Source organism: Phacochoerus africanus, chromosome 2 (genome assembly GCF_016906955.1).
Source record: "Phacochoerus africanus isolate WHEZ1 chromosome 2, ROS_Pafr_v1, whole genome shotgun sequence".
Classification (NCBI taxonomy): domain Eukaryota; kingdom Metazoa; phylum Chordata; class Mammalia; order Artiodactyla; family Suidae; genus Phacochoerus; species Phacochoerus africanus.
This window is the reverse complement of record NC_062545.1, coordinates 250,114,866-250,139,298: the sequence shown is the minus strand read 5'-3', so window position 1 is coordinate 250,139,298 and position 24,433 is coordinate 250,114,866. Positions and strand designations below refer to the sequence as shown.

Sequence of the window (24,433 nt, the reverse complement as noted above, 5' to 3'; positions counted from 1 at the left end):
TTGCCTTTTCATTTTATGAATGGTGTCTTCTTAAGAGCAAAAAATTTAATTTTGATGACATCGAAATTTTTTTTTCTTTTAATGTTCACAGATTTTGTATCATAACTAAGGTTTTTTCCCTAACCTGAGGGAACTCTACTACTGTTTTTCTAGTTTATAGTTTTAGCCCATACACTGAGGTTTATAATCCATTTTAATTTGTGTGTTGGGGGTGACGTAAGGGTCAGCGATCACTCTCTTCCATATGGAAATCCAATTGGAACAGCACTATTTGTTGAAAAACTATCTTTCCCTTAGTATCTTGGCACCTCTGATGAACATCAAACTGACCACAAATATTAGGGTTTGTTTTCTGGACTTCTTCTAATGCACCACTGATCTATACATCTGTCCTTATGCCAATACCACACTCTCTTGATTACTATAGCTTTATAGCAAACATTTTGAAATCAGGAAGGGTGAGTGTTGCAATTTTTTTCTTTTTCTTTTTCTTTTTTTTTTTTTTTGTCATTCTTTCTTTTTAGGGCCCCACCCACGGCATATGGAGGTTCCCAAGCTAGGGGCTGAATCTGAGCTGTAGCTGCCAGCCTCTGCCAGGGCCACAGCATCGTGGGATCCGAGCCATGTCTGCAACCCACAACCACTGCTCACAGCAACGCCGGATCCTTAACCCACTGAGTAAGGATAGGGATCGAACCTGCAATCTCATGGATGCCAGTTAGGTCTGTTAACTGCTGAGCTCATGACGGGAACTCCGCAATTTTTTTCTTTTTTCATACCGTTAAAGTCATTATAGGTCCTCTGCATTTCCATACACATTTTAGTGTCGATTTTTCAATTTCTACCAAAGAAAAAAGCCTACTGAGATTTTGATAGATTGATTACATTGAGTCTGTCACTCTGGGAATATGGTATATACTACACTAACTTAGTTCTTTTATTTTTCTCAACAATATTGTAGTTTTCAGCATACAGCTTTCACAGTTATGAATTATTAGCATTTTATCTGTTTTGCTTTTATTATAAATGAGCTGATCTTCTTAAAATTTCATTTTTGGATTGCCCATTACTAGCATATAAAAATAAAATTGATGTTTGTATATTGATCTTATATCCTGCAACTGTGCTAAACTCACTAATATTCTAGTAGTTCTTTAAACAGATTAAGATTTTCTACCTACCAAGAGCACATCCTTTATGAACAAAAAGTTTTATTTCTTCCTTTCTAATTCTTATGGCTTTAATTTTTTGTTCTTGCCTTATGGTTCTTGACTGTTGTATTTTAACCACTAACAAACCTCTCTGTAATACACTGCATATTGAAATTAGACTTGCATATCCTTCACCCCAACAAATGACTTTTTTTTTCTTTTATATATATATATATATATATATATTTTTTTTTTTTTTTTTTCTGGCCACTTCTCTGGTTATTCTCTCCCCTTAGCCTCCACAAGATCAACTCCCCCAGGCTATTTGGGAACAGTGAATTTCTTTTTCTTTTTTTTTTTTTTTGGCTTTTTAGGGCCACGCACGGCACATGGAAGTTCCCAGGCCAAGAGTCAAATTGGAGCTTGCAGTCGCCCGCCTACACCACAGCCACAGCCACAGCCACGCCGGATCCCCAACCCACTGAGCGATGCCAAGGATCGAACCCGCATCCTAATGGATCCCAGTCAGGTTCGTTAACGGCTAAGTCACAAAGGGAACTCCACCCCAACAAATGATTATTATTATTTTTTTTTTGTCTTTTGTCTTTTGTTGTTGTTGTTGCTATTTCTTGGGCCGCTCCCGCGGCATATGGAGGTTCCCAGGCTAGGGGTCCAATCGGAGCTGTAGCCACCGGCCTACGCCAGAGCCACAGCAATGTGGGATCCGAGCCGTGTCTGCAACCTACACCACAGCTCACGGCAACGCCGGATTGTTAACCCACTGAGCAAGGGCAGGGACCGAACCCGCAACCTCATGGTTCCTAGTCGGATTCGTTAACCACTGCGCCACGACGGGAACTCCCAAATGATTATTTTTAATTCGTGCAAAATGTCACTGCCTGTCAGTTTCAGCAGTACTGCTATCTTTGTTTATAAAGTAGTATTTGAATAATTATTTCAAAAATTCAAACTGCATTTTATATGCATCGTTTAGAAGAGAAGGAACTTTTAATAAGTCTCATAAACTTAACAACAGTTGAGACAAAGGTGAAAGTCATTAGGCATGCTGAGAGTGGCGGTTCTTAGCCTTAGTTAGGTGTTCACTGGACTTAATAAGCTGGTCAATCACGAAGAGTAAAATTAAAGAACCTAACAAGGCATTGCGAAAGTAAAACATATCAAAGACTGTGCCTAAAATACAAACTACAGTCGGTGATTTTATACGACATATTAATGATTTTAAAGTATTTGTATAGAGTATATTTTAGTGATTTTATATTTACAGTATATGTGGTATATGGATATTATATATAGTGTATACACAGTATAGCATGTGTAGTACATTACAGTATATTTTCCATGTTTAGGAACTTAGCTGTCTTTCTGATAGGCTGTTGTTAGACTTGAACACAGTTCAATTCACAAAGAGACTTAGACATGGGCCTCAAAGTATGGGAAATACCAGGACTTCATTTAATCTTACCAAACTTCTGTGAAAGGTTTTCCAATTCCCACTCAGAAATCAGAAACAGATACAGAAAGTTAAGTAAATTGCAGAAACTGTAGAGTAAATGGTGGAGACAAAACTCAAACCCAGTTCTTTTTGGCTCCCAAAGTTCTAAACAGGGCCGGGGGGTGGGGTGGGGGCCAGGGGGTGGTGTCTAAGTTTCCTGAGTAACCCATTTGCCCCACGCACATTCCAAAGCCACAGGGGTCCACGCCTGCTCGGGAAGCCTCTGCTTTCACATCTGGTATGGTTTCTAGACTTCTCTGGGGCTCCCCAGTGACTCACGGCTACTGTGCAACCACTGTGGAAGGATTTATCTTCCTGGTTTGCTGTCCCAAAATACCAGCCTGATGGCTTCAACACTATAATAAAAAGACCCGAGGTGGTTACGTAAACAAGACACATGTGCCTAAATGTAGAAAACTGAGCTCGAAATGGATGAGCACTTTTCCTTTCACTTTGGGGGCAGAAATGCCCAGGAAGTTTGAATTAAAAAAAAAAAGAGCATGAAAGTTCTTAAGTGAGATAATTAGGGCTTTTCTTTCTGCTTTCATTTTTGGACAGATCCGTTAGAAAATGAATGCACTCCGAAGCAGAAAAGTTAGCATAAAACCACTAAACTGTAGATGGGTGATAAAGCACAGCCTTCTCTCTCAACACCCCGCAGAAAAATTCTAACCCTTGGGTGCAGATGATTCACCCAGCAATCTTTGTAACTTGGCTTTGCACAGCCAGAAAAGCAGAGCTGTATTTCCACTGACAGGACACAGAAAAAGCCAAGAGGAAACAGTATCACAAGTGCTTCTCCTTGTGCCTTAAGTAAACACTCACTACATGTTTTGGATTTGTTGGTTAATTAGAAAACATTTCAACAGGCTCATGAACCGAATACAAATAATAACCACACACACCCTCCCCTACCCCCAACTCCCTGCACTCTGGACAACAGCCAAACCAGGAACAACTGTCTCAATTCCTGATATGCCAAGTAAGTCCTAAGAGAAGTGAGGAAGCCATCCTCTCAGATTTACCCTCTGCTCAGCAGGCTTCCGGAAGAGAATTTTTTTCGTAAATAAGGATTCTATGTTGTGTACTAATCTGTTCCCTCCCCAAATAAAACACTTATTTTACAGTCCTTACAATGTCAGGTGTCTCACAGCAATGCCTTGGAAAACTTTGGTAGTCAGCAACAACTCACATGACCGAGGGCCACAGTGGCAGAGCCGTCAGAAAGAACAGGGACCAGCAACTGCGGGTCCACAGCCTGTTGCCTAATTTTATAAATAAAGTTTTATTGGAACACAGCCATGCTCATTCATTTGTCTTGCCTAGGGCTGCTCTCTTGCTGTAAGGGCAGAGTTGAGCAGTTGCCTCTGAGACCATCTAAGCCAGGAAAACCTAAAGTATTTACTATCTGGTGCTTTTTCTTTTCTTTTCTTTTCTTTTCTTTTCTTTCTTTCTTTCTTTCTTTTTTTTGGGCTGCCCTTGTGGCATATGGAAGTTCCCAAGCTAGGGGTCGAATTGGAGCTGCAGTTGCCGGCCTACACTACAGCCACAGCAGGATCCTTAATCCACTGACCAAGGCCAGGGACAGAACCTGCATCCTCATGGATACTAGATGGGTTCTTAACCCCCGAGCCACAACGAGAACTCCCAACTATCTGGTCCTTTACAGAAAAAGTTTATCTACCCTTGAGATAGATAATATAAGATTATGGAAAAATACTCCAGTTGGGATAAGTTAAAAAAAAAAGGGGGAAGGCATACTATTTCATGTAAAGTATAATCACAGTGAAAAAAAGGAAAGTGGGCATGGAAGAGACCAAAAACATTAAGCATTTAGATTTGGGGGGTAGCATTATGGGTGGTGTCCTTTTCCTCATCTAGGTCTCCAATGGTCTGAAATGACCTTACAGATCTTTTGTAACGGAGTAAACGCGACCTCACTGTAAGCATTATCATAGCTCTCGTCTTGCCTACAGTGGAGGTGGCTAAATTGAGTCCAGCCCCTCCCCCAGGGGTGGGGGCAGAGGGCGGCAGGAAGGCCGGGCACGCACCTTATGCTCGTCCCGAAGGTGGCTGTCCAGTTCCTCTGTGTGCTTGGTCTCGTAGTAGCAGAGCTGGCACTTGTAAGGTTTCAGTTCATTGTGCTTTTCTATGTGTTGCTGGAGGCTCTCGTCACTGGAGCAGGTGAAGGTACACTTATCACAGCGGAAAACTACTCCCTGCAAGTATTTTGACAGTTTGGATCGGCACACTTCAATGGGGACAACGCGCTCTTCTGTGGAAACAAATTGGATATAAAGATGGGAGTGTTTACTGAGGGAAAGCAGACGGCCCGTTCTTGGGAGTATAGAGGAGAAACTCGCCCGTCCAGGGTTGTTACTCCTCATGCCTCTGGGTCTGTGAACTGCCCGCATACAACGTCCCCCCCTCCGCAACTCCTCAGATCCACAGAGTCTGCTGGGACCCATGGGTGTTGTTAAGGCCAAAAGCTCAATACCCAGAATGACCCCATGATGAGAGGGCAGGCTGAATGGTGGTGGCCAGTTCCTGAATGGAGGTGATCAAAGGAAGAGAGAAGAATGGCATTTCTACTAACGTGAAATGATTATCAACAGCAACCATCGGCACGTCCTACTTCCTCAGCAAGTGGCCTTCACAGATGTCACGGAGGAAGGAAACAGACACTCACTGAGCGCTTATGTGCCACCACTGTGTACCTCCCTAGCTACTCCGTCAGGCTGGAGTTATTCCCGTTTTTACAAATTGGTAAAGGAACTGCGCTTTTAATAACTCTCCAAAGGTCCCAAACTCAGTCACTGGCCAGGCAGAGATCCATACACCAGTCTATCAAATTGCAAATGTGTTATTTCCTATCATTTCCAATTCCATTCCTAGTTCCCCTTCCGAGATGTTCTCAAGGAGGCTGTTTTCCTTTCCTTGAAACCAAGGGGATCTCTAAGATCAAATCTGAAAACAAAGAAACCTGGACACTTTCATTCACTGAAAACTCCGACCAACTCGGAAGAGCTCTTGCAGATGAAACGGCTGCAGGCAACATTCTGGGGGGAGGTGGGGGTGGCGTGGGAGATGCGGAGGATTTGAGCCTTTTCAGACAATCTGTAATCTGATTGTCACAAGGGAGAAAATAAAAGACAGAGAGGATTTGGGTGCTTTTCCCGTTAACATACCAAATGCTGGAGGGCTGGAAGTGCGTGTGCTTGTTTATTTTGTACGCCCTCACCCTTGTGTTTAACTGCTCAAATTAAATTTCACACCAGTCTGCCCAGAGTATCGGCACCCGCGCCAGATATCCATAACTGGGATAAAATTAAAATCTGTGCTATTTATGCAAGGATCAAATATAGCGTGTGTTTTCATGCTGTGTCTGGATTTCAGAAGACTCAAAGTTTACAAATGGACGCACACAACATATACTTATATTATTTAGAAACAGCAATGTGTTATTAAGTCAGGAAAGCGTGATGGATCCTCAGAGTCACTGGGTAGACACATTTCCAGAGCATCGGAACAGTGCGCGCTGAAGCCGCTCACGCGGGGAGCGCTCCCTTTGTTGTTGGCCTGCCTCTGGCCCCTAGGGAATGTTCCCACCCAACGGCTCAAGCCCTGGTCTCAACCAGCAGGTTCTCACTGCAGGGCAGTCCCTGCCTTGCGAGTCCCTGAATGCAGTGATTAATTGGCCAGCAGAAAGCTGGGCAGAGGAAGCGTGGAAGGTGGTGTCTGTACCATACTCCCCAGAGCTCTAATGCATATGTTATTTTCCCTATACAAAGAGTCAGTTGCTTATTTAGAAATATAAATATTTTTAAACCAAAGTGGAGCAGACAGCTAAGGAACACATGATTATAATGGAATCCACACATTTTCTTAGAATAGCAAATGTTTTAACAGTCTTCTAACCATTCAGTTCCATGGTTTGGTGTAAATGGAGGGAAAAAAAATGCTTTGGCGGAAACTAATGAGCCTTAAGAAAGCCCGGGCTACGTGGCTCTACTCCTCTAAGCCCAGTTTCTCAGTAGTAGCACTACTGATGTTTTGGCAACAGAGAGTTCTTCCCTGGGGGTGGGGCTTCTGTGAGCATTGTGGGTGTTATCAGCATCCCTGGCCCCGCCCCACCAATGCCAGGAGCACCCCCTCCTCCCCAGGTGGGATAATCGAAAATGCCACCTGACAGCTGCACCCTGAGGGGGCAAGATGGACCCCGGCTGGAACCCTGCCCCAAGCCAAGTGCCAGGCATTCAAACCTGCTGCTCCTGGTCAGATGCATGTGGACATCAGCCACGAGCAAGCTGGCGCCCATGGCAAGAGATGGGGGTGCAGGCTGAACCAAGGGGACCTGCCCCAACACACTACACCTCAGGAGTTCATGGGGAGTGTTCACCTGAACTTTTCTGGCACCTTCCTTGAGACCTGCCACCCACCCCACCCCCACTCTGGCTCCCTCGGTTGGTTCCTAATTTATATGTTAATTATATGTTGTCATTTCTACTGCTTCCACTTTCATTCTTTGGCGCTGGCCTGCCCCAGTTCTGTCGACCTCGGTGGAGATGGAGAACAGCTGGCCATCATTTTCCATATAAAATGCCTCCCACACCTGGACGACAGGCATTCGGTTGTCCTCCACGCATTCCCTTCTCCCCCGGAAATAATTGGTTCTTTCAAACTTGGTTTTTTATTAATAAGTCTCCCTTTCAATTCCTCTACCACTCTGGTTAGTTTTCTTTGCCATTTCCATTTTCACCATGTGTGTCGAAGTGCATTTTGCACAAAGTCTAGGAGCGCTCAGAATAATGCCTTAGAGTTGGAAGAATAACAGTTACTGTGATTGGCTGCTCCCACTTAGGAAGCACACACTACATTTCAAATAGGGTTATGTGGCCCACTCTCTTGGCAAATCTTCATTCTCACAATGCCCTGCAGAGTCAGTTTGATCATCTTCAGTGGAAACGGAAGGAATCTGCTAAACTGGTTCCTCAAAGTCGCTCCCTAGTTCAGTACAAAGTTGTGACCTCCGAGGCTGGGTCCCCTGACCTTGGCAAGCACCCTCCTCCATCACTCCTGAAAAGAACAATCAGGGTACATCCAATCTGTATGCCGTGCACTTATAAACCTTTTACCCCTAACAGTTCAAAATTCCAAAGCTATCAGTGTCTAAGGCAACCATTTCTATCTGAATTTCCTTCCAGGATCTTCCAGATTTTATAAAAGGTCATTTCTCTGCTGACTTATTCTGCAGTATAAGACTTCCCATGTCCAAACTAAGAATTACCAACATCCCAATTCTCTTTGTTATATGGATGTTAATTTTAGAAGAAAAGTTACCTGTTTTTCCTTTCTACAAACCTGGCTAACTAACATGACCAAGATAAAAAACAAGACAGACTCTGAAAGGCGGGCAAGGGAGCGACAGCGTTTTCTGAATGAGGTTATTCACGGCTCAGGCAAGGAAAGGACATAAAGTGAGAGATTGGAACATTTCCAGGTATAGCCTGAGCCCTGTCTTGGCTCCAGAAGCTCAGCGCTCAGGGCTTTTGCTTTGGGGGCAGTGACAACTGTGGGTCTTTCTTGATTTCACACCTCTCAAAATTACCCTGAGTAAGAAATCAAGGCCTGAATCACACTCATGGTGACTCAGCTTCCAGGACTGGCTGGAAAAATATTATGACTTAACCAGTTCGACTCTAAGATAGATGGTGTCTCTCACCTCCTCAGACTCAAGAATGATTGGCCCTGCAGCTGGACAGAAAGCACAAGAGGCTGGAAGCCACACTGAAACACATGGGGGCTAAGGCTCACCAAGAGCCCGTAAGTGTGTGCTGTCCAACACCCGTGGTGCTTGGAGGAGAAATCTGCAGAATCGCAACTACCAAGTGTGGGGAAGTCACTTCTGTTCAAAACAGTGAAAAAAACCACATCACTGTGGAGCCCAGAATCACCAAGTAAAAATCCTTCCTGAAAGGCAGACCACAATATACACAGCTTTCCTCCGCACAACGTGCCAGGCCTAAATGCAGCAGAGTGAGATCCGGAGGTCATTCCCTCTGACAAACTCTGAATGCAGATTACCAAGAGAGAAGCCCGAGACCCTCTTTGGGCCAAACCAAAGGCCCACCAAACAAGCAACACAGCAGTAGAAAGCCACCATCCCAAAATATCATGTAAACAAAAACACATAAACTTAAGCACAACAGCTCCTATGTGAAGTTACGACCTTGTGATGTTAGCCAGGCTACCACCCTCAAGCTAGAGAGAGCTGGGAATTGCACCTCTGATCCTTTTTTTTTTTTTTTTTTTTTTAAAGGCCACAGGTGCAGCACATGGAGGTTCCTGGCCACAGGAGGTTCCCAGGCTAGGGGTCAACTCAGAGCTGCACCTGCCGACCTATGCCATAGCCACAGCCACAGCCATGTGGGATCTGAGCCATGTCAGTGACCTACACCAGAGCTCACAGCAATGCCAGATCCTTAACCCACTGAGTGAGACCAGGAATCGAATCTGCATCCTCATGGACACTAGTCGGGTTCATTTCCACTGAGCCGCAATGGGAACTCTCGCACCTCTAATTCTAATAGGCATGTGTGTGAGTGGGGATGAAGGGAACATGTAATTTCACTGAATAAACTGAAAGACTGTCAATCTCAATGTAGATTTTTTTTTTTTTTTCCCTCTTAGGGAAAATGATACTGATCAGACAAATTAGGGCAGATTAGTTCCGTTCCAAAAAGATACCACCTGCAGGGTTCAGTTATATTCAGCATTTGTGTACATACTGAGGTTACAGGCTGGGAACCAGAAACTTGAAGTTAATATGCCAACTGGAGACCGGTCTCCATCATTACATAGCTCCGTAATTATAATGTAAATATTTGGCAAAACTGTGTTTCATGCCTATAATTCAATCTGTGCCCAATTTTTCAGGTTTGAGTAGGCATCCAAGGTACATCTAGGCAAAGCTAGGCATGAGACATTGTGCTGCCAAAGCTGATAAACTCAACGCAGAGGTACTCCTGAAACCATTTACTTGCTCGCCCACCATCTCCCCTCCTTCTAAAGTTCAAGCTCCTTCAGTGCACGAACCTCGCCTGATTCTTCTTGGCTGTATCCCTTGAGCTAGCACACAGGGGGTGTTCAATATTTATAGCACGAATGAAAACCCACCAAACGTCCTACCACCACCTTTGCTCCTTGAAACAGAAGTCTCAGGGTTTACCTTTCTCCCTGGTTAAACTGGTCCAATCATGGCCATCTTCACCTAACGTTGATCTGACCTCCATTCGTTCTTCCTCACAGAGATGGGTCTATAATCCTTGGCTTCAATTGTGGCTGAATTAGAACTCACCGGGCGTCCCACCAATATCCCGGCTTCCCCTCTGTCTACTGGGTATCGTTCTGCTTTGAGGCTGGTACTCAAGTCCTCCTTCGTTTGGCTGGAGCAGACTTTTCCAAGCCTTGCCTCCTATTCCCTTCACAACAGTAAAGACATCTTGCTTCCACTCACCTGAGTGGCTTGTGAAATTTTTCCTTCCCTTCTGTAGTGGGTCAAATGGTCATCCCCATAAATTTATGTCCACCTGACATCCTCAGAATGTGACCTCCTCAGTTTTTCAGACATGAGGTCTTTCCAAGTTAGTGGAGATGAAGTCATACCAGATTAGGCTGGGCCCTAAACCTGATGTTCTTCTATGAAGAGAGGGCACACAGGCACACACCCAGAAGAAGGCCACGTGCAGGCGGAGGCAGAGATGGGAGGATGCAGCTACAAGGCAAAGGATGCCAAGGAAAGTTGGGGGCCACCAGAAGCCGGCGAGAGCCAAGGAAGGATGCTCTCCTAGTGCTCACAGAGGGAGTGGAGCCCCAAACACCTGGATGTCAGACCTCTAAGCTCCCAAACAGTAAGAAAATGTATCTATGCTGTTTTAAAGTCCCCCAGAAAACAAACACTTCCCACTTTAAATCTCTGAGTGCTGAAACACTACCAGGGCTCAATTTGAAAGCCACCCCCCTGCACCCCCCAACAGGAATCTGTCTGCCACCAGGACTTTCCTGGATTCTAGTCACTCAGGATTGGATAAACACTTAAGCACATGCTGCACCTTGAGGAGGGTGGACTGGGTCTCACACATGCCATCTTAACCCAAAGGAGCCAGCGTGGCATGCCCGGAACGAGCAAATGATGAACGCCTACGGAATGCCTGGACAAAGGGTATGCTCTCCTTTTGCCACAGCCAACATGATCCCATGGTCATTTGCCATTCAGATGTTCCCAGAGTGAAATGGATTCTCTTTCCCTTCTACTCTACCTAACATTTTTGTCTGGACAAAAAGCTAAGGAAACTCTATTCCTGCAGACAGTAGCGCAGTCTCAGGGCCAGTTCAGAAGTTGTTTTTCTTGCCTTTCATTCCAAGTCTTGTAATTAACGAAGGTCTCAGAAAGATCTCTTACTGCAGGCCCTAGAGACCAAAGATGTTTATTCATCCACAGGGTAAGGAGAGCACAGGTGCAGAAAGAGCCACATCTTGTTACTTTGAGCACAGTCCCAACCTGAAATTGCCAGGCAGACACCCAACCCTGTCTCTTGACTTGTCAAGACCAGCTTCCCGCTGAGCTGCCATTTTTAAGTTGAGACGGACACCAAAGCCAGGCCAGGATGCAGATGGCAGACATGGCTGTTTTGAAGCGCCCTGCCACCCATAGCACCGTGGCCTTCTTCTCTGACCTCTGGCCTCATGATCTCTCCATCCTCCTACCCTGATGCTGCGGCCGCTAGAATGCTCAACAGAGTGCCACTAAGCACCTTCCCAGGAGTGCAACGTGATGGCTGGTGGGTGAAGGCATGGACGGGGGGGTCAGACAAGCCTGGGTCCAGGTTCCAGCTGGGTCACTTATTAGTCATTCCACCTGAGGTAAGATGTTCCATCTTTCTGATCCTGTTTCCTCCCTTGTTATCAGGGATAAGGGTAATACCCACCACACCGGGTTTTGCGAAAATTTCATAAAATGACTCACTAGAAAGCACTTAGTACAACGGCTTCCTCATAAGCACTGAGTAACAGTAACCACTGCTGCCGAATCAATGTCATCATCACTGCTATCAGCCCTCAGGTGCTCGTGTTCAATCTGGACTACGCACTTTCTGAGCCTGATGAGGATAATATCTATACACTCCCATGCTTCTTTTAAAATAAATTATCTCTAGGAGTTCCCGTAGTGGCTCAGCAGTTAATAAATCTGACTAGCATTCATGAGGACACAGGTTCGAGCCCTGGCCTTGCTCAGTGGGTTAAGGATCCAGTGTTGCCACGAGCTGTGGTGTAGGCTGGCAGCTACAGCTCCGATTCGACCCCTAGCCTGGGAACCTCCGTATGCTGCAGGTGCCCTAAAAAGCAAAAATACAATTAAAATAAAATAAAATACATTATCTCTATAAAGAAAGAGAGGAGACAGTAAGGAACCAGTGACAAACCCTGTGATGGATGGGTGATGGGGTCAGAGGACAGGGGTGGACCCAGAGCTTCCCTGCTGACAGGGTGGGTGACTTTGGTTAAACTACATCAGCTCTCGTGGGCCCGTGGGACTCAGCACTGTATTTACATGGGGACAGTACACACTGTATCATACACTACAGCTCCTGCAGGAGAACCCACTGGAGAAACTCCTTCAGCAACTCCGATTCCTGAACAAAGACTCAAAAGTCTAGCACGCATTCTAAGTCCAATTGATTTTGGTTTTGGTTTTCTCTCTCCCATAGCAGGCAGGGGTCCCCAGCCCACTTCTGACAAATGCACAGCACCTCATGGTGGACCCCGAGCATCCAAACTCTAGGGGAGCTTTGTCACACTTTCAGGTGAACGTTGAGCTGCTTTCTCCTTACTCTGCATGTGCTCCAGTCTCCTCACCTGTTTTTAATCCCATGGTTCTGCATACCTATCCTTTAAGACACCTTTCAGAAATGACCACAAGTAAGTACACTGAATCATAGAAAAGCTCGTCTTCTCCAGCTTCAAGCTTCGCAGACGTAAAACAGGACTATAGGTCACGGTGTTGTCCCTCCCAGTGTGGCCAGAGGAAGTGACCAGTGTGTGAGAAGCTCTAGGGCACGCTCCAGGCATTAGCGTTGCTCTCTCCGCCTCCCCCTTTCTCAAATTCTCAGCTCGGAGAAGGAAAATCACGGAGCTCATGAGGTATCAAGGCTTGGACCCCAGCAGGCAGCAACATGGAGAAGAGAGGAAGTCCGCTGAGAAGTGAGATCTCCTGGCTTCTGTCTGCTGTGCGGCAGTGCTGGTGTGGCCTCACCCCAAGCAGTGAGGAACTTGGAGCCACCAATACACATGTGGGCGGGGAACTAGAAGCCAGGTGACTGAGGCGGCACCAGGAGGGGCCACTCAGCCAAGAATCCCTGCCTAAACACTCCTCCACTGCTTCCCCCAGCTGCCAGCGGCGTCCTAGCCGGTGGGCATCTCCGGAGCCTGCCAGGAGGGGGGCTGGATGTAGCACATGGGGCTGACAGGTCACAAAATGCGCTGGCCCAAGGCAGTGGCTCTAGGGAAGTGGCTGGGCAACTCGGAAAATGCTCCCCAAACATCTGGCATTTTAGAATAACATCTCAGCAGGAAAGCTGAAGATACTTGGTACTTTTGAGATGCATGTGGCAAATACTGAAAAGCTTTCCCAGGTTAGAAGCAAAGGAAGGAAGCAGGCAGGAAGAGGAAGAAGAGAAGGGAGGGAAGAAGGAAAAGATGGAAAGGTCAGTAGGTGGAAATAGCAAGAGAGACTGGCAACGGGTACTCTGGTCATCTTTTTCCATCCACCTTTGGCTTCCATCTCTTCTGGACAGTGTAGTGTTTAGAAAACATACTGTGCCTTCCAATGCAGAGGAGGCCTGCTGTTTAACAGTGTTTTAATTGGCCAGCAGTAAACGCAACTCAAAGAAAAACAAAGAGGACCTACAAGAAGCATCCTAGTGGATGAAAGGAGCCAACATGTAGGGAACACCCAGATGCATCCATCTGAAACACTCTGGACACTTAACACGGCATCTCAGAGGCAGAACTGCCACCTCTGGTTGGGATGCAAGAGAGGTTAAACACAGAAGACTTTAAAACCAGAATTCAAAGCTACAGCCTATGGCTTTTCTAATAGATATCAGGCCACGGTTAGGTTTAAGAATTTTCTCTCTTGGAGTTCCCGTCGTGGTGCAGTGGTTAAAGAATCCGACTAGGAACCATGAGGTTGCGGGTTTGATCTCTGCCCTTGCTCGGTGGGTTAACGATCTGGCATTGCCGTGAGCTGTGGTGTAGGTTGCAGATGTAGCTCAGATCCCACGTTGCTGTGGCTCTGGTGTAGGCCAGTGGCTACAGCTCTGATTAGACCCCTAGCCTGGGAACCTCCATATGCCGAGGGAGCGGCCCAAGAAATGGCAAAAAAGACAAAAAAAAAAAAAAAGAATTTTCTCTCTTCATCCATTTCAAGGGAGATTCCACATTCTGCTTAGGAGATCATCATTGTGGTTTTCCTGCAAAGAACTGCCTACAATGATGGAGCTCCCCTCACCTTTTAGGAGTCTTCACCCACCCACTCTGTTTCTCATTCACTCCTTTCTTAGCAAGGCCATGAGAGCAGAGGATTCAGAATCGAAAAGTCCCTGGCGCTGGACAGCCCCACAGAAGTGTTCTCTGCAGAGTCCATCGCCTTTGCCTCCCTCCGGGTGGAGGAAATCCTCCCCGTGGGAGGATGCTGTGACCCTGTGGGCTCACCAGGGTGATCACTGTGATTTCTTGCCAGGAGATGAAGTGAGGAACAAGGGACCAGGGCAAAAGTGCCGCTGCCACCTTGCGACTTGGCTTCCCTCTAATGCTACCCGAGCCACCCTCCCGTCCCCACCCCTGCCCCCGAGAAAAGCAAGCCCGGAAGGTTACCTCGGTGCAGCACGATGTGGTCAATCATGTTGCGTTTGTATTTGGTGTGATAGAGGCAGAGAGGACAGCGAAGATCTTTGGGGCCCTCCTCGGGGACCGCTGAATGCCCGGCTTCCACGTGCATAGTAAAAGCAGATCTGGAAGAGAGGTGGGGGGAAGCCCATGAGTGTGACAAAGGATCATTTCCCCCCAACAACCCTGACCTGCAACCCTGCTACAGAGACACCCCGCCAGAGGGGCCAAAACCATGGTCGTTCGTCATATTTGCTGACCACAAGCTCCCTGGTCACTCATGCGACAACTAAGCACTGTCATGCAGATGTCACGTCCTTTTTTCGTTTTTTGGTCTTTTCTTTTTAGGTCCGCAGCTGCAGAATATGGAAGTTCCTGGACTAGTGGTCAAATCAGGGCTTTAGCTGAGGCCTGCACCACAGCCACAACAACACCAGATCCAAGCCACATCGGCAACCTACAATGCAGCTTGCAGCAATGCTGGCTCCTTAACCCACTGAGCGAGGACAGAGATTGAACCCTAATCCTCACGGACACTATGTCAGGTTCTCAACCCACTGAGCCACAACGGGAACGCCAGGTAACTTCCTTTTGGGAATGTTGCTATGTGGCTGGGCTCAGGGCCGAGTTTAAAGAGAAAGAAATAGATTCCCTACTTAATGGTTGCAAATTCCAGGTTGCCTCTTTAAAATGTAAAACAGAATCCCACGAGAATATATGTCTCCTCCAGCTCAGAAGGAGAGGGACTGTTTTAAAGCTGGGATTGTGTGTCAGCTGCCTCTGCAACTCTTCACAGGTAAAAAGAAGGCTAGGTTGGTTAGGAAGTCAGGATGGTTGATGACCAAGAAAGAAACTCAGAGCCGGTGCAGCAGCTCGAAGGCAGAGGATCCATGGCCTCCCCTCCTCCATCCTTTTCAAAACTTCAACATTTACAAAGCCTTAAATGTCTCATAAAAATGGATGAAACCAAGAGTTTAATGGGCAAGGTCCCCTTCTTATTAACCCAAGTGCTCCTCTCTGAGGAAACATGTACACCTGTCAGTGGGCCCTTGTTATCTGGGTCCTTTTAGCCTTCTCTCAGTTCTAAGGTCACATACATATTTATCTCAAAAACAACTGAAACACATTAATAGTCAGAGAGGTAGCACACTTCCCATCAAATCCCAGCAACGAAGATGTTGGTGGAAAAGAGACTTATTTTTCTATCAGTTCATGTTTTTCTTTGGGCGTGAAGCCTACTCCTGCCAGCCTCTCTGGGTGGAGTGTGTGCTGAAATACTGGAGTGACCTAGGGCTGACAGCAACAGGAGCAGATAATAATAGCTTTATATCCGTAATATAGCACCAAAATCTTACAGCATTACTATAGCTTTCTATCTATAATACAGTCACACTTATTAGTGCTTCTTTTGGGCCAAACACTATGCTGAGCACTTTATGGTTTCATTTATGGCTCATTTACTCCGCACAAGAGCCCTATGAGGTAAATACTATTATTACTTTTATTTTACCAGTGAGGAACCAGAGATACAGAGAGGCTGAGTAACTTGTCCCAAGTCACAGAGCCAGTAAGTGGCAAAGTTGGGATTCAAAACTAGGCTGTCAGGCTCTACATTCCATACTTGTAACCACGCATCTAAATGGTCTCTCATAGGATGAGAGGAAATCGCAGGAGTTTAGATTAAATGATAGGAAACACTCCATTCTTTGAGTTCACTGAGTCTGTCATATGCAGGAGCAAAAGTGACTTGGATTATCTTTTTCGAGTTTAGTCTTCCCAGTGTGGAGTCTTGGTTCTCCGGGCAGCTTTCAATTATATGATCTTAAGAAATAAGAATTCTCTACTAGGGTGCAGAATTATATGATCTTAAGAAATAAGAATTCTCTACTAGGGTGCAGGGGCATCAGTATTGCTTTATATCCGTAATATAGCACCAAAATGGTGCAGGCCTCAGCTGAAGCCCTGAACCCTGATGTTCTCTCTTGACTTTGATTTTGCTTTCAAGAAGGTATTTTTTTTCTCAAAGACAAATAAAATAAAAGGCAGGCACAGGGCAGGGGTAACTTCTAAAAGAAAAACGGTCATGACCTCAAGCAATGGGGTCAGAGAAATCCTCTGTGTAATCTCACGCTCCTTGGGTACCCATTTGCTCTAATATAGCTCTTCATTCCTTAACCAAACCTCCCAACCCCACCCCCCACCCCTGTCAAAGGGGTCTTCTGCAACTAACCTGCTTTTGTGAAGGCTGGACCCAACCCCTGCCTTATCCCATGGGCTGGGCCCTCCCCTGAGCTCCAGTTGGATAAGGTATGGAAAGAGTGTGGTGAGGGGCGGAGCAGGCGCAGCCACTTTGTTTTTCGAGGCTGCTCTTTACTACACCACTTACTTAAAGCCTGTGTAAAAGGAGCAGTCTTTGCACTTGAAGAGTTTCTTCCCTCCATGCTTGTCCCTGTAATGGCGCCTGATGCTCTGGATGTAGCCAGAGGAGAATTCACAGAATTCGCAGTGAAGAACAGCTTCCGTTTTCTGCTCAGCGCCCCCTGAAGCCCCAGAAAGAGGCACAGGGCTAACACGGCTGTTGTTTCTTGCCAGAGCTGCGGACTGATAGTGGTTCAACTGCTGCTGAACATCTGGAGGCTCGGAGTAGGATGAGTCTGTGGACAGATGGGGGGAAAATGACACCAGACACAGAGAACACAGTGGAGGTTTGAGGCTTGAAAACCCCGGCATTAGCTTTGAGTACTTTTTGAAAGGGGTTGACTATGATCCCGGCTTTCATCTTCATTTACATTCTACAACACATCTCTGGGGAAAGGCAGGTAGGGAGGAAGTGCCACTTCTTTTCATCTGACTTTGAGGGTTCACGGTATGTATAAATAAAATTCTGAGGTTAAAGGTTTCAAAGTGAAGGAAGAAAGTAAACTGTTTTTTAAAGGAAATTGCAGTGTGGCAACAGGCTGCCACAGAATACCCGTCCTTGTAGGTGAGATAAATAAACCCACATAATGTACACAGGCATCTACACGAGAAAGGAAAGTAGAAGATGCAATATCTCCTTCTTGGCAGCCCAGAATTATTCAAGCCAACCGGGTGGGGGGCTGGGGGGGGGGAGGTCTTGAACAGAAATGCTCAAGCACATGGTGCTCACAAATATAAAAATGTTTTATGCCTTCACTGTCAAGTGATTTAAATTTTAAAATATAAAAATCCAATCGTGTTCTCCAGGAATGGATGTTTAAAGCTTAGTCAGCATTAAGATGGAGATTTATTCATAAATCCCATTAAAATGAAATTCCAAACAAGTTTCCCTGAAAGGTATTTGAAAGTTGGCAATTTGGAGGCAAATGTCGGAAGTGACAGGCACAAATCTTAAAGCTGCGAAGCTCCAATGGCAAGTGATGGGGAAATCTGATGCAGATGGGTGGTGGGAAAAAATTCAGTTTCTTCTTTTAAGTAATACATATTTTTCAAGTTTAAAAAAAAAAAAAGGGAGAGAGAGAAAGGAAAAGAAAGGTCTTGAACCTTTTCCCAACATGTTGCTCTGCGTGCTGGGGTCAGGCATCCCCCTGACATGGTCCTGTGTAACCTGCTGGTGAATGACACAAATGAAATCTGTGAATCCCACACAGATGAATTTCAGTGTAACTTTCCTTGGAAAGAAAACAAAGGACTCTTTTCTGAAAGCTTTCAAAAAGCAGAGGGGGGAATGGGACTGAAACTGTACCCGCCTCCTCCTAGTTTGATGGACACTTAATTTTCCAAAGCGCGATCCCCCCAGGCAGGACATGGAGGAGCTCTGTAAAACCCGTATTTGATGAAACTAGTACCATCCATCCCATCAGCCTCTTTGAAAAGAAAAACAAAAACAGAGCAGCTTCCCTTAGTGTGGGGCCACCTCTTGTCTTCAAAATACTCAAATACGTTCCCTTCTTGTTTTCCTCCTCCCCCTCCTCAATTCGTATTCCTCAGGATTGAGGAAAAACCCCTTTGGAAATTGTAAACAAACCTGCCACACAAGCATACACAAATAAAACAAAAGGAAACTTGAACAATATCTCTAAGCCTCCATGGGTTCATTACCAGGTGTAAACTGAAGACAAAGGAAGAAAGAAATGACACAACTGAATTCATTTCGCCTGATTCTTTTTATCTCCTTTTTCTTTATTCCTCGACCCTAGCGGATGAACCCACCCAGGATCCCAATAATGCAATTGTCAACTTCTCATTCTTTCCTTCAATGGCAGGTTTGTTTACCATTTCATGGATTGTTCGAGATGTTTTCTGTTTAAGCTCTCAAGACTGGTTTTTGCTTGAAACACAGGCACACTGAAACACAAAGCACACTCTGCCCGCCCCTTGTTCACAGCGACTTGAGCTGCTGGGTAAGCACTGCCCCACCAGGCGCCCGACCAGCCTGGTCCTCTCAGCAGTGTTGGTCCTGGTTTGCTCTGAGCTCTGCAGACTAGAAATTCTGAGACCAGCAAGGCCAAAGTCAGGTCTGACTGCCCATGAGCTGTCCGCTATCCATTGGTCTACCCAGAGACTGAAACAAAGGAATAGTCCATTTCTCAATAAGCAGCCACAACTGCCTGCAGAACTCAGCACCCGCCTGAGTGAGGTGCTCAGTTTAGCATGATGCTGCTGTCACCTCAGTCTCAAGATACACGATACCTCAATCCCTTTACAACAACATCACAAAGTGGCTCCTACTCAGATGATAAACCAGGTCAATCGGTCTTCCCCTACTTTCCACCCCAACCCAGCCCATGGCTACGTCTCAGGTAAACTCCCCCAGGGAAGAGAGTCTCCTTTGACCCCATACATTCTTCTTGTTTCTAGAGTTAATGGCATATTATTCCCTTCATCTCAAGAAATGTCTTCTCAATTTTTTGTCTTTTTGAGGCTGCACCTGAGGCATATGGAAGTTCCCAGGGTAGGGGTTGAATCAGAGCTGCAGCTGCCAGCCCACGCCACAGCCACAGCAACTTGACCTACATGGCAGCTTGCGGCAATGCTGGATCCTTAACCCACTGAGCGAACCCGTATCCTCAAGGATACTAGTCGGGTTTGTTACCACTGAGCCACAACGGGAACTCTGAATTCTCAATTTTAACACCGGTACTGGTATGTGATCAGAAACTTGAAGGAATAAAAATGCAAGAAGTCATGGAGAAAACATTCCAAGGAAGGAACACTCACCACCCATCTCCCATGGCAGTGGGAAAAAAGAACAGCTGTATGTGGAGTTCCCATTGTGACTCAGTGGGTTAGGAACCTGACTAGTATCCATGAGGACACAGGTTCAATTCCTGCCCTCGCTCAGTGGGTTAAGGATCAGCGTTGTCATGAGCTTTGGTGTAGGTGGTAGATGTGGCTCTGATCCTCCATTGCTGTGGCTGTGGTGTAGGCTGCAGATGTAGCCCTAAAAAGCACCCCCCCCAACAAAAACAAAAACAAAACCCCGAAAAACAGCTGTATGTATCCATGTCATAAAATCCTTTCTTCCCGGTTAAAACCAGATGGACAGGTTTACTGATAAAAATAAGCAAATCTTACCACTTAGGATACATTTGTCATAATGCCCAGGATCCAACTTTCGGGGTCCTCTTAGAGCTTTATTTTCCTCTCTGGTGCCAAGACCCATTCTTCCTCACTCATGCTTGGAGTTTGTGAATAATGTACAATTTTAGCACTTCAGGCACTAAAGTGACAAAGACGCAAGTGAGTATGATTCCACCGATCCTAAAAAAGCCCACTTGCTGAGCTACATAAAATTCCAGTTTGTTCACGAGGCACAGCCAGAAGAGCAAAAGAGGGTGATTTTGTGCCCAGGTTAGAAAGACAAACAGATTGTTAGCAGTGAAGGGCATGTCACATAAGTTAAAAATCATCATTAAGATGATTTTCTTTCATTCTGAGCTCAAGAAAAGGAAAGGAAAAACACTCTGTGCTTGGAGAGTCTGACTTGTGGTCATGGGAACACAGCTAAATCACAGGAACGTGAATCCAGAGGGAAACTCTAGACCCAAGTACAGGCCACCCAAGTTCCATCTTTCCCACCTGTATGTATCCACAATGGCATCCACAGCAAAGAGGGCGGTGGGCCATCCATTCCTCAGCCATCCCCAAGACGGGAAGTCTCAGAAGAGTGCCATTCTCTGACTTGTCACTTTACTGATGTGCAAAGTTTTGGAAATTAAATTATGATTTATGGGAGTTCCCGCTGTGGCCCCACAGGTTAAGAACCTGACTAGTATCCATGAGGATGTGGATTTGATCCCTGGCCTCGTCAGTGGGTTAAGGATCTGGTGCTGCCGTGAGCTGTGGTATAGGTCGCAGACACAGCTTGGAACTGGCGTGGCTATGGCATAGGCCGGCAGCTGCAGCTCCAATTCGACCCCTAGCCTAGGACCTTTGATATGCCCTGAGGGCGCACACCCCCCCCCCCCAGCAGAAAAAAAAGAAAAGAAAAAATAAATTATGATTTATGACTGCGGCTATAAATTTAATTGAGTTCCATGGAGCTATCCATTTTGTAAATCATCTATAATAGGAAAGTGATTTTGTAAAACAGGATCACCCTAGGACTTTAGCATAGATGGCGACAGCACCCAGAGGTGTGGGTTTGGAAGTCACTAAACTGGCAGCAGTGGATTCCCATGGACTAATGGTGTATGGCTGAGGTTCACCTCCTGACTTTACCCATCAAGTGGCTGAGGCTAGGAAAGGTTGGTCACACAGAGAGGCAGAGGCAGGGTTTGAACAAAGATCTGTCTGACTCTAAAATCAGAGTCCTGTCTATTAGGGGGTCTCTACTCAACAGGCTGACCTCTGGGTTCCCGTGATGCGAGTCAGAAGCACGAGAAAGAACATCTGAGTGTTCCACCAGCAACAAACACGTGGCAGGGAGGAGAGAGAGAGAAGGTGGCGGGAAGGCTGAGCTAGTTGAGAAAGTAACATCAGAAATGGATAGAAATGAGAACAGAGAGAAAATACCACTCAACTAAATATGAAAGAAAACACTAAAATGAGCATTTCAGAGTACATGGGAAAAAACATTCAACAAAGATTCCGAGGAGAGAAAAAATAGCCAAAATTTCAAAATGTTGTATAAAAACAAAAGAGGGGGCGGGGACCACCCAGGAGACATGTCTATAAGCATGCAGCACAGGTAAGCACTGCAAATACCCAGACCTGGAATTGTGCCTGCCCAAATGGCATGCTGTGCTTAGAGACGTGATATCTTGCCCTCAAATGACAATGTTCTAACATTCCTCAGGGGGGATTTGGCTGGGAAAAGGAAGGCACAGGAATACAAAAGGGAGAGGGCTGCTTTTTGGTGGTTCCTGGACTGCTCAGAATTTCAAACCGGAGATAAGGGCTGAATTCCCAGAGAAGACCTCCTCGCCTTCTAAGTCAGGCATGTTCCTGGAGAAATGGGACATTTCTGGCTCTCCTTCCAGCTCCCCAGAACACCAGCCAAACCCAGGTAAGCATCTGTTCAAAGAACTGTTTTTTCTTTTTTCTCCAGAAATCAACCAGCACAGAAACAATCACAGGAAATCTGATTTTACAGCAAATGACAAATAAGTGAATTCTGGGAAAATGGTAATCATGACAGAATCAAGCCCTCTTGAATACTACAATTCTGTACTTAGTCAACACCCTCTCAGTGCCAGGCTGCAGGGCAGGCTCCAGGGACTCAAAGGCAAAGAAGGAGTAAGGGGTGCCTTCTAGGAGCCCAGACTGAGACAGCAGAGGAGCCCACTGTTAGGAGAATACAGGCCTGCTCCATATCTAACAAACTCACTCCACTGAGTAAAGGAATAGAAGAGGCAAAGAGAATGAATGAACTGTGCCAGGAGGGTTTAACTATGCCCAGACTGAGGAAGATACAAGGAAGAGTAAGAATCAACTGGGCAGTAAAATGTGGGAGCCACAGAGGACAGCCTCCTTAAGCACTGAGTGATCCAAAAAGGAAGCTGTGCCGGTGGATCAATGCTCACTTCTCTGCAGCTCCGCAGAGAGGGTGTGAGCGAAGGTGAAAAAGTAGCAGAAGCACATTGGTGCCAGCAACCACCTTTAATTCTATTTGAGCTAGATTTTTGTGCAGACTTGGGAGAAAGGCTCTTTGGTCATGATGAATCAAGTACCAGGAGAAAAGAAAAGACAAAAGGATTTGATTTGATTTGATTTTTTTGCTTTTTAGGGTTGCACCTTAGGCATATGGAAGTTCCCAGGATAGGGGTCAAATCCGAGCTGTAGCTGCTGGCCTACACCACGGTCACAGCAATGCGGGATCCGAGCTGTGTCTGCCACCTGCACCACAGCTCATGGCAATACCATATGATGTAGCTTATACGTGGAATCTAAAATATGACACAAATGAACTTATCTATGAAGCAGAAACAGACTTACAGATGTAGAAAACAGACTTGTGGTTGCCAAGGGGGAGGGAAGGAGAGGAGGGGAGGGGAGGGATGGATGGGGAGTTTGGGATTAACAGATGCAAACTATTACATACAGGAGGGATAAACAATAAGGCTCTACTGTATAGCACAGGGCACTATATTCGACATTCTGTGATAAACCATAATGGAAAAGATTATGAAATAGGAATATATATAAACTGAATCACATTGCTGTATAACAGAAATCACCAACATTGTCAGTTTATTTGTTTTATTTTTAGGACCACACTTGCGGCACATGGAAGTTCCCAGGCTAGGGGTCTTGAATTGGAGCTGTGGCTGCTGCCCTATGCCATAGCCACAGCAATGCGGGATCCGAGCCACATCTTCGACCTATGCCACAGCTCATGGCAACTCCAGACCCTTAACTCACTGAGCGAGGCCAGGGATCGAACCCTCATCGGTCCGGTTAGTTAACTGCTGAGCCATGAAGGGAACTCCCAGAAATCACCAACATTGTAAATCAACTATATTTCAATAAAATAAGTTTTTAAAAAACTGACTGTGATGCACTGGCCCCCAAAAAAGGCTTAATGGAAGCACCTCTCTCTAAAGACCTGGTAGAGAAGAAGACAAAGCCAGCAGCACTTGGTGACGGATGGAAGCTAGAGCGAGAGGGATGGAGGAAGGATGTTAAGAGCTTGAGTTCCATGAATAAACAAAACTAGTACCAGCTAGCGTGTTCACGAATAAGATCACACCAAACATGAAGATACCTCAATGTTCAATTCACCACACCTTCACCTTAGGTCATAAGCAGAAGTTAAACAACTACTTTCTTATCACAACGAAAAAAAGGGACTCAATTCCTACCGGGAAAAGTAATGAAGATCAGAGGATGCATCTGAGCAGAAAAATATGTTCATCAGAGGGTGAGGAGATCACACAAGGGCAGATTTTAAATCTTCAAGTCCTAAAATCGCATGGAGTGTTCAAAATGATGCATGGATTGTGATTTTCTTCAGAAAAACAGATGACTTAGCAACTGAAAGTTGGTGGTCTAAGAAACCAGAAATAGATAATACCTGTAGATAATTTAACAACAAATATTGTAAAGTCCCAAAGTATGGGGCTTGGGGTGGGACCCAAATATGCTGGAAATGTGGCCCACTATTTCTAGAAAAATTGAGAAAGGCACACCAACAATGACAAGAGAGCAGCTAAAGACATACTTCAGGCAAACAGGCAGGGAGCTTTTGGAAGCATCTATCATACAATGGCTAATAAACTTAGGCAAGGGACAAAAAGAGTCCCAGTATTTCCATGTAGGTGATGGTGACCCAGGTATCTATGGTGACAAGACAGAGAATCCTCCTGCTTATCAGTGAGCTTGGACATGATCTGAGTGAGTC

General features: G+C 45.7%; 1 protein-coding gene across 4 annotated transcripts in view; it reads right to left on the bottom strand.

Annotated features, from left to right (window-relative positions):
• Positions 1-24,433, bottom strand: part of ZNF462 (zinc finger protein 462) — a 150,960-nt gene that overhangs the window by 19,965 nt on the left and 106,562 nt on the right. For all 4 annotated transcript variants that reach the window (XM_047768096.1, XM_047768099.1, XM_047768097.1 and 1 more), the window contains 3 exons: positions 16,997-17,264; positions 14,599-14,735; positions 4,716-4,939 (listed from right to left, as the gene is read on the bottom strand). In XM_047768096.1, coding sequence (XP_047624052.1) covers positions 4,716-4,939; positions 14,599-14,735; positions 16,997-17,264 — 629 coding nt within the window. The remainder of the gene's footprint in view (positions 1-4,715; positions 4,940-14,598; positions 14,736-16,996; positions 17,265-24,433) is intronic.